The sequence below is a fragment of the Manihot esculenta genome, chromosome 12 (genome assembly GCF_001659605.2).
Source record: "Manihot esculenta cultivar AM560-2 chromosome 12, M.esculenta_v8, whole genome shotgun sequence".
NCBI lineage: Eukaryota > Viridiplantae > Streptophyta > Magnoliopsida > Malpighiales > Euphorbiaceae > Manihot > Manihot esculenta.
The window spans coordinates 15,274,385-15,285,120 of record NC_035172.2 but is presented as its reverse complement, the minus strand read 5'-3'; the positions used below and the strand labels follow the sequence as shown (position 1 = coordinate 15,285,120).

General features: G+C 42.4%; 2 protein-coding genes across 2 annotated transcripts; one reads left to right on the top strand and one right to left on the bottom strand.

Moving 5' to 3' along the window:
- Window positions 1–2,000: 2,000 nt before the first annotated feature.
- LOC110627568 (pentatricopeptide repeat-containing protein At1g08610-like) lies at window positions 2,001–8,557 on the bottom strand. The gene is made up of 2 exons (XM_021773916.2): window positions 8,391–8,557; window positions 2,001–3,189 (listed from the first exon to the last, which is right to left on the bottom strand). Exons 1-2 carry the CDS (start codon window positions 8,555–8,557, stop codon window positions 2,154–2,156), a joined length of 1,203 nt encoding a protein of 400 aa, XP_021629608.1. The 3' UTR covers window positions 2,001–2,153.
- A 410-nt stretch (window positions 8,558–8,967) lies between these two features.
- On the top strand, window positions 8,968–9,846 carry LOC110627569. Its single transcript, XM_021773917.1, has 3 exons — window positions 8,968–9,126; window positions 9,232–9,370; window positions 9,428–9,846. Exons 1-3 carry the CDS (start codon window positions 8,968–8,970, stop codon window positions 9,844–9,846), a joined length of 717 nt encoding a protein of 238 aa, XP_021629609.1.
- Window positions 9,847–10,736: the final 890 nt, after the last annotated feature.

Genomic DNA, 10,736 nt, shown 5'->3' with positions numbered 1-10,736 from the left:
GTCAATTTAATATGAGCATAAAAATTAGGTCCTTTATTATGGGAGAAAAAGTTCCTAACTGTTGTTCAGGTCAATTACCCAGAAACTTCTAAAATGTGAAACAATAAAACTAAGCAACATCAAATTAAGAGCAAGAGAATACATCAGTTGATGTTACCTATGGCACCAGGCTTGTTCACTTTTAGGTGAATAGGAAAGAACAAGGCTTGCGAATAGAAGTTCATCACTAAACAATGATGTGGGGTGCTTCTTTGACAAAATTAACTTCCTGGGAGATGCATACAAGCAACAAGCAAACAAGCAATATATGTAAAATAGCATTATTTTTATATCCATGCAAAGACAAAAACTGAAAGTAGCTAACTTTCAGATTATGAAAGATATGTCAACTAGAACAGATTATAACAAGGAAAAATGCCTGGAGTGGAATTCCATGCAGGGCCAAAGTCACAGCTTAACAATCAGAGCGCCTTGCTATGCTTCATGCCCTCACTTTCAATAGCTGAAGACCTAGGCAAATCCATCTCATCCCCATATGCACGGCTTATACTGTCCAATTGCATCCATAAAAGCATCCTTGGCAGCCTTATACAATGGAAGAAGTGCATGCATTGAAATCCCCAACTTATGATCTCTGTTCCAAAAAGGCAAAAATTGGAATCTTATCTGAGCTCCAGGTCTCATCTTTTGATTTTTGTCCGCTACTCTCCACTTCTTTATTTAGAATCACGAATTGGGCAGGGACCGGGGCGAATAAACCCTACTTCATCGCTGTATTGGATTAGAAACCCATAATAAAGGATTAATGCACCTAATTTCAGATCATAGGATGCATGGAAAAGGAAAGAAAAAAGGACAATACATGTATACATCAAAGGATTGGAATCCAAAATGTGCTCAAATTGATTCAGTAGATCAAAAACATTTCCTTTCAAAATTGAATCACCTTTGCTCGTTCTCAGTTCTCACTGCCACCAAAAAAGTAAGGGTGTAATCAAATCAAACCCATCCGAGCCAACTTTTGGAAAGCCCCAGCTCGATTAACAAAAAATATTTGGAAGCTCGAGCTTGATTCCAGCTCAGCTCATAATGTGCTCATTTAACATATTAACGAGCCTAATTCGAGCTCAGTTTGATTTAGTCTCATTAATATGTTTCCAAGCTCAAGTTCGATTTGAGAGATCAAAAAGTTCAAGTTCAAGCTCGAGCTTGAATTTCAAATTCAAAAACATAACTTTTGTAACACATATTAATCTATTATCGGTCATTACTCATACAAATAACACCAAAAAATAAAAAAGACAGTAAATAGAAAGATCACATAAATACAAACTACAACAACATAAACAAATAAAAAGAAATTCCATCAAAATGACACAAATTCAAATATCAAATAAATTAAAACAAACTAAATTTGAAAACAAGATAATAAATCAATCTTCAATAGTCCTTGCTCACTCAATTTGAAGTGAGGAAACAAGCAGACCAAATCGCACAAATAAACACTGAAATAGCAGAATACGACAAGAACATGGTGTCTTTATTTTCTGTACATAGAATTACAATTTAAATGAAACATTTTCTGTTCCTTGGCATTGAGGACATGTCCACAATCAGTTTCTACCACAGCCGTGTGCATTGAGAACATGGTGCCTAGACTAATATACACTTGGCAAGAGAAACATATTAATATATAGTGGGTAAGCGCAAACACCCAAAGATGTTCAATTCAGCCCAATAAACTATGTTAGGCAGATAAATGTTGAGAAAGTATTGCATTAAAAGCATAGCACATCTTAAAGCCATGGAAAAAGGTGCTTGAATTTCCATTGGATACCCATAACACCCTGATGAAATAAATAACAAAGAATAAGATTCATGAACTAAGAGATAAGAGAAGAACGGAACTAGCAATCAAACCTACAAAAACTAAGTATCTTTTTTTCCAAATTCCTATGGTGAATTTATGTTTTGGTTTGTAACTTACAAAAACAATGTGCCAAAATACAACTCTATAATGTGCCAAAACATTTCAAACATGCTTTGCATGTCATAAAGATCCTGAGCTAGGTTCAAGGAAATAACTACACAACATTCCTGCATTAAACCCCAAGGCTATAAGTGAGCTCAAACCACCCCTCTTGCATAAACTGTTAATCCAATATAATTTGATCATTAAGAACTTTTTTGTTTATCAACTTCTGCCGCAATTCATTAGCCTCTTTGATCATACCAGCATCTGCCAGGCCTTTAATTAGAATAGAATAAATTTCTTCATCTGGCTTGCATCGACTTGAGATCATAATTTCCAGAACTTGTATTGCAATATCCACCTTCTTCTTTTTACATAAACCATCAATTTCCAACTTGTAAGCACTAATATTGATCCTGTGGTCTCTCTTTCCCATCTCTCTCAGCAGCTCGATAGCGTCCTCAACTTGATTTGCTGAGCAAAACCCCCATACCAATGAACGATGGGTAATACCATCTGGAGTGATCCCATTTTCTATCATTTGACTGTATAACATCATTGCTTTCTCCATACAGCCCCATCTAGTCAATCCATCAATAACAGTATTATAAGTTATCAACCCAGGAGAACAGCTGCTAAAGCTTAAAAGGCCAAGTAATTGAAGGGCCTCATCCACCTTTCCTTCTTTACATAATGCACCAAGAAGAGTATTATAAGTAACAATGTCAGGTGAACAATCTTCATGAACCATTTGAAGAAAGAAATCAATGGCGAGGTCCACAAGTCCAGACTTACACAATCCATTAATCAGTGTATTGTAAGTAACTACTGTAGGAGGATGGTAAGTTGCTTTCATGATTTCAAGAATCTCATCTACTTCATCCCATAACCCAGAACTACAAAGAGAATGCAGAAGCGTATTGTAAGTTACAGCATTGGGCTCCATTCCATGAGACAGGATGTTATAAATGATCAATGCTGCATCTTCATACTTCCCCTGTTTACAAGTAAAATTGACCAATGAATTGTAGGTAACAAGATCAGGATAACATCCTTCAATTGCCATATCCTCCAACACTTCCATGGCCCTAACAGCTCCACAATGCTTGCAGACTAGCTCAATGAGAACTGTGTAGGTTATCAGATATGGAGGGCATCCCCGCCTCAATTGCTCCTTCCAGAACTGAACAGCTTGATCAAAATTTCCCTTATTATCACTACCAAGAATAAGTACCCGTTGCCTAGGATCGACGATCTATTTGACCAGCTAACCGGAGCAGGTTGTTTCTCCAAAATAGATCTGAGATCGGGTACCATCAGCTGAGGATCAGAGAAGAAGATGTGCCGAACACAGCCTTCAGGACCAGATATGGGCACTATGAGTTCCTTGTGATGCCGTTCGGGTTAACTAACGCCCCTGCAGCATTCATGGATCTCATGAACAGAGTGTTTAGTCAATACCTGGATCACTTTGTTATTGTCTTCATAGATGATATCTTGGTGTATTCCAGGAGTGCAGAGGAGCATGCCCATCATCTGAGGTTGGTTCTGCAGACTTTGAGGGAACATGGCTTGTATGCCAAGTTCTCTAAGTGTGAGTTCTGGCTGAGGAGCATTTCGTTCTTGGGGCATGTAGTGTCAGAGAATGGGATAGAGGTGGACCCCAAGAAGGTAGAAGCTGTGGCTAACTGGCCTAGACCCACTTCAGTGACAGAGATCAGGAGTTTTTTGGGTTTGGCAGGTTACTACAGGAGGTTCATCCAGGACTTCTCGAAAATAGCAGCTCCTCTGACCAGGTTGACCAGGAAGAATCAGAAGTTTGTGTGGACCGACCAATGCGAAGAGAGTTTTGAAGAGCTTAAGAAGAGGTTGACTTCAGCACCAGTGTTAGCTCTGTCATCTAGTGATAAGGACTTTACAGTCTTCTGTGATGCGTCCCGTGTGGGACTGGGTTGTGTACTAATGCAGAATGAGAGGGTGATTGCTTATGCTTCTAGGCAGCTGAAGAAGCACGAGTTGAATTACCCCACACATGACCTTGAAATGGCAGCAGTAATCTTTGCACTCAAGATGTGGAGGCACTACCTCTATGGGGTAAAATGTGAGATCTTTACAGATCATAAGAGCCTGCAGTACATCCTGAGTCAAAGAGATTTGAATTTGAGACAGAGGAGATGGGTAGAGCTGCTGAGTGACTATGATTGCAAGATTCAGTATCATCCGGGTAAGGCGAACGTCGTGGCAGACGCCCTAAGCCGGAAGTCACTAGGCAGTCTATCCCACATCACGGCAGAGAGGAGACCAGTGGTGAAGGAGTTTTACAAGCTTATTGATGAAGGTCTACAGTTGGAGTTGTCTGGTACAGGTGCTTTAGTGGCCCAGATGAGAGTGACACCTGTGTTTCTGGAGCAAGTGGCTCAGAAACAGCATGAGGACCCAGAGTTAGTGAAGATTGCCAAGACTGTTCAGTCAGGCAAGGACAGTGAGTTCAGATTTGACAGTAAGGGGATCCTCCGCTATGGGAGTCGATTGTGTGTACCAGATGACATAGGGCTAAAAGGAGACATTATGAGAGAGGCTCATAATGCAAGATACAGCGTTCACCCCGGAGCCACCAAGATGTATCAAGATCTGAAGAAGGTTTATTGGTGGCCAGCTATGAAGAAAGAAGTGGCACAGTTTGTGTCAGCCTGCGAAGTGTGTCAGAGGGTGAAGCTGGAACATCAGAAGCCGGCTGGAATGCTTAACCCGCTACCTATTCCAGAGTGGAAATGGGAGAATATAGCTATGGACTTCGTAGTGGGGTTACCGGCGGCGTCCAACAGATTGGACTCCATATGGGTGATTGTGGACAGACTTACCAAATCTACTCACTTCATCCCTGTCAGGAGTGGCTATTATGTGGACAAGTTGGCGCAGGTGTATGTCGCTGAGATCGTCAGGCTGCATGGGGTTCCGGTTTCAATAGTGTCTGATAGAGGGCCCCAGTTCACCTCCAGGTTTTGGCGGAGTCTGCAGAATGCCATGGGTACCAGGTTGGATTTCAGTACTGCCTTCCACCCCCAGACTGACGGACAGTCAGAAAGGACCATCCAGACTATCGAGGATATGCTTAGAATGTGTGTGCTGGACTTTGGCGGTTCTTGGAGGCAGCATCTACCTTTGGTGGAGTTTGTCTACAATAACAGCCATCATGCTAGCATCGGGATGGCTCCATATGAAGCTTTATATGGGAGGAAGTGCAGGTCACCTGTTTGCTGGGAGGAAGTTGGAGAAAAGGCCTTGGCAGGGCCTGAGCTAGTAGAGATCACCAGCAGGGTGGTACCCATAATCAGAGAGAGAATCAAGACTGCTGCAAGCAGACAGAAGAGTTATGCAGACATCCGCAGACGGCAAGTAGAGTTTCAGGAGGGGGATCTGGTATTGCTCAAGGTGTCTCCAATGAAAGGGGTGGTTCGGTTCGGAAGGAAAGGTAAACTGGCTCCACGGTACATCGGACCCTTTGAAGTCTTGCAAAAGATTGGGAATGTGTCGTACAAGCTGGATTTACCTGCTTCAATGGAAAGAATCCATCCGGTTTTCCATGTTTCCATGTTGAGAAAGTTCGTGTCAGATCCGGGCAAGGTTCTTAGTGAGCCTGATGTGGAGATCCAAGAAGATCTCACCTATGTTGAACAGCCAGTACGGATCATTGACACCCAGATCAGAAAGCTGAGAAACAAGGAAATCCCGATGGTAAAAGTCCTGTGGAACCACCACAATATGGAAGAATGCACTTGGGAGACACGGGAGTCCATGCTCCAGCAATACCCTTATCTTTTCTAAGGTTAGTTTCTTATTTGTTTCATGTGTTTTATGCGTATGATATGTTGTATGCCTTGCATGTGCTAGTTGAGGAACATTCGGGGACGAATGTTCTTAAGGGAGGGAGAATGTAATACCCAGCTAGACTCCGGTATCGGATTTCCTACCATCCGGTGGAATCTCGGATGTCGGAGACCTCTAGAAGGGTAAAACCATGTTTTCATAAAATGTTTTAATGTGTTTTATGTTTTAAGCATGAAAGAAAATGAGTTTTTGCATGAAAATAACTTTGGAGGAAAACCCAGGTTCGGCCGCTGAACCTCAAGTTCGGCCGCCGAACATGCAGGCATTTCGGGTGTGCCTTAGGCCCCCGAAGGCATAAGTGAGGGAAGTCCAAGTTCGGCCGCCGAACCTCAAGTTCAGCCGCCGAACATGACATGCATGCGGAGCCACGTTCGGCCCCCGAACGTGGCCTGACCAGCCACTATAAAAGGGTCCCTTAGCCGAAAATGGGCGAGCTTTTCTCCCCATTGTTGGCCAAGGTGAGTTCTCCGCCGTCCCTCACCAATCTTTGAGTTCTTCCTTCAGATCTTTCAAGATTTTCACAAGTTTTTGCTTTCCTTTGAAGATTTTCAAGTTTTGAGCAAGTTTTAGACTTGGAGGCCCAAGGAGCTAAATCTCTCCCAACTCCAAGTTAGATCGCCTCTACTCTCGATCTTCAAGAGGTAAGAGTCGATCTCTAGCTTACATTATGTTTTAAACAAGTTTTATGCAAGTTCATGGGGTAGAAAATGCATGAGTAAGCTTATGTTGAGTTTATGGGTTTTTGATGAGTTTTTGGGCAATGTGGCTTGTAAATGTATGTTTGATGTGTTGTAGTTGGGGTTTAAGGTAGTTTGAGACCCCTAGGAGCTTGTATGCATGTTTTGGTTGAGCTAAATGCATGATGGTATGAGTTGGAGGCATTTGTGCATGTTTGAACCAAGTTTCTGCCCTTTGGGAGAAACCAGGTTCGGCAGCCGAAAGGGCTTTCGGCCGCCGAACCCTCTTGTGGAAGCAGCCTTCGGCTGCCGAAGCTTGCCCCCGAAAGGAGACTTTCGTCTCTGTCTGGGAGTTTCGGCCGCCGAAAGTGCCGCCGAACATGCATGAGTTTCGTCTCTGTCTGGGAGTTTCGGCCGCCGAACATGCATGAGTTTCGCCTCTGTCTGGGAGTTTCGGCCGCCGAAGGTGCCGCCGAACCTGCCTAACTTTCGGCTCTGGAGGGACTTTCGGCCGCCGAACCTGCCGCCGAAAGTGCCCTGTCCAGCCTTCCTTTGCATGTTTTGCATGGATGTTTTGAGGTGTTCTAGGGGGTTTTTGGGGGATGTTTTTAGAGTTATGTTCTAGTTGTTTGGTCCCTCATTTGAGTCCACCTGTGTAGGTTCGGACCCGAGGAACCGAGGACCCCAGCAGTGAGTTCAGCTGCTTCTGAGTCAGTAGAGCTTCAGCCAGAGGTGAGTAGAATAAACCTTTACGATTTAAAGCAATTAAATTATAAAGTTTTGAGCATGTTAATGCATCATGAATGCCATGTGATGAATTAGGTTGTTTGCATTAGAACTCACGAATATGTTGCATTGCATATATGATGTTGATGTGGATTGGTTATTGGATGACCCTTTAGTCCTCATATAATATGATGATGTTATGGCATGATACGGTATGGAAGTCCAGGTTGTACCCATTCTACGTCCCTGGCACGATGTAAGAGAAAGTCCAGGTTGTACCCATTCTACGTCCCTGGCACATTGGAATGCTATGTTATGTTATGTTAAGAGAAAGACCGATTGACCCATTCTACGTCCCGGCACCTTGGAATGTAGAGGACTATTGGTGACAATACCATCCGAGATGTGATTTGTTGTGATGTGTTGCATTACATGATGGCATGAGATTTAAATGTTGTTTTCTATTATTCTGCTCACTGGGCTCTAGTAGCTCACCCCTTTTCCCTAATCCCCCAGGATTGCAGGTACGGGCTAGATAGAGAAGTCAAGAAGAGTAAAGTCTTGTAATTGTAATAGTTAGAAAGTGGACATGATAAATTGTAAGATGATGTAAAGTTGAATAGTCATGTTATGTATAATGATATTGAGGATTAGAAGTTGTGCTTGACCCTATAGATGTTGTATTCCCTTTCAATACATGATCTTAGATGTTTATTGATGATTATGTTTAACCAACTCAACACATGTTATGCCATCCATTGGGGGCATTGATGAGACCCCACAGAGGGGTCAAGTTTATGATTATGACTATGTTCAGTGCATGCACAGGTTGAGTTTGGTGTATGATAGAATGTATGAAAGAAAAGTTTTAATTTTTATGTATGTTGTTGATCATGTATGGGATTAAACAGGTTGCATGTCAGGCTTGCTACGGGTCCCGGCGGCCTTAAGCCGATCTGGATCCTAGTGCCGGTAGCGGTCCGATTTTCGGGTCGTTACAAGAAGGGACTGCAGAACCAGTCACAGAAGCCCTTTCAGCTTCCGCAAAAAGGCATCCTTAGGCTGCCGAACTTCACCATCCTTCGGCCGCCAAGCCCCACCAACCTTCGGCCACCGAAGTCCTCAACACTTCAATCGGCGACTCTTCAGACACCATCGCAATACCTTCTCCCTCCAGCTCCAGTGCAGACAGTCCATGAACAAACGAAATCCTCCTCACAGCAAATTCTGAAATCTGACGAAAGTGAGAATGACCTCTATGAGCAGATCTGCTATACCCAGAATGATGAGCCATGGTATGCAGATATTGTAAACTACCTTGCTACAGGTAATCTGCCTTCTGACATGCCCAAGCACACAAGAGATAAAATGAAGAGTGATGCAAAGTACTATGTTTGGGATGAACCATACCTGTGGAGACATTGTTCTGATCAAATGATAAGGAGATGTATTCCAAATCAAGAAATCGCTTTAGTACTCGCATTCTGCCACTCATACAGTTGTGGTGGTCATTTTGGACCATGAAAGACAGCCCACAAAATACTTGAATGTGGATTCTTTTGGCCTACTCTTTTTCGAGATGCTAATCTGTTCTGCAGGTCATGTGGTAGATGCCAACAAACAGGAAATCTTGGCAACAAAAGCCAAATGCCACAAAACCCCATCATGGTTTGTGAGATATTTGATGTATGAGGCCTAGACTTCATGGGCCCCTTCCCACCTTCTTTTGGATACACTTACATCATTCTTGCAGTGGATTCTGTGTCCAAATGGGTGGAGGCCAAAGCAACCAAGACAGATGATGCAAGGGCAGTAGTTGATTTTGTGAAAACGAACATCTTTGCTAGGCATGGAGTTCCCAAGGCAATCATCAGTGACAGAGGCACCCACTTTTGCAACAAGGTAGTTGGAAATCTTCTCAAAAAGCACAATGTGGTGCACAGAACATCCACGGCCTACCATCTGTAGACAAATGGACAAGCTGAAGTATCCAATAGGGAGATCAAAGCTATTCTAGAAAAGACCGTGTCCCCCAGCAGAAGAGATTGGAGTACAAAACTGGAGGATGCCTTGTGGGCATACAGAACAGCCTATAAAACACCCATAGGTATGTCTCCTTATAGATTAGTCTATGGAAAAGCATGTCACCTTCCAGTTGAAATAGAACACAAGGCCTATTGGGCTGTCAAGAATTGCAATATGGATCTGAAGGAAGCCGGACACCATCGCAAGTTGCAACTGCAAGAACTAGAAGAGATAAGAAGAGATGCATATGACACTTCATGGGACTACAAAACCAAGATCAAGGCCTCCCATGACAACCGAATTTCAAGGAAACATTTCGAGGTTGGTGATAAAGTCTTACTTTTTGATTCTCGTTTGAAATTATTTCCGAGAAAACTGCGGTCTAGGTGGATTGGACCATTCATTGTTGAGCACACTTACCCTCATGGGCCAGTAGACATTCGCAGTATAGATGCAGGGAAGCAATTCAAGGTGAATGGCCATCGCCTGAAGCCATTCTATAAAGGATTTACAGTGCAACTAGTGGAAGAAATTCCACTAGATCGTCGCTCACTCTGAATAGGCTCATCGCACCATGCCAACCACATCAAAGGGAAGTACTCAGTTTCTTTGTTCTTTTATGTTTCTTATACATTGAGGACAATGCATGAATTAGGTGTGGGGGTACGGTATTTTAAATTTTTGCTTTAGACACATTTTTCCCTTTCAGTTTGCGTTTTCCTTTTAGTTTTTCCCTTTCAGTTTGCGTTTTCCTTTCAGTTTTTCCCTTTCAATTTGCGTTTTCCTTTCAATAACACACACAACCACAATCTTCTTCTTTTTGATTTGCTTTACTCAAACTGATGAGCTATGTTGGATGAACTTTCTTTCCATGACCCCATTGATGTGATGACTCTTTAAACCTAGGTTGAATTAATTGCAATGAGATATATTCATGCTTGGGAATTGCCTTTTGAATTGAATCTTTGAGCTTGCCATGGTGAAAAATATATTGATGACACTCAATAGAGAGAATGAATTGAGAATTGTGTGAATGAACTTAACATGACTTATTTTAGCAATTGGTGTTGATTTGCGCAAATCATTGAGAAAAAGAAATTCAGAAAAGGCCTAGACTTCATGAGCACAAATTGAAAACTGTTCCAATGGTCAAAAGACTATGAACAGAGCTAGTAGCCACTTGGACAGATGACTAACTGAGTAACTGAGGGTGGGTATCATAAATATGTACCTTCACGTCAAAAGGTTGGTGACTTTTTCAAGCAAGTTTAAAGTGCAAAAAGGCTGAATAAAATACTTCAAGGTAAGGGCAAGTCACTCTGAAAGCTAGAATATGTCTTAATTGAACAAGAACTTTTGCATGTATGATATCTCTCTTGAGTAAAACCGATCCTAGCCATGGTAAGTAAAGGGAGACAAGAAAAGAGGTAAGTAATCTTGATACATAT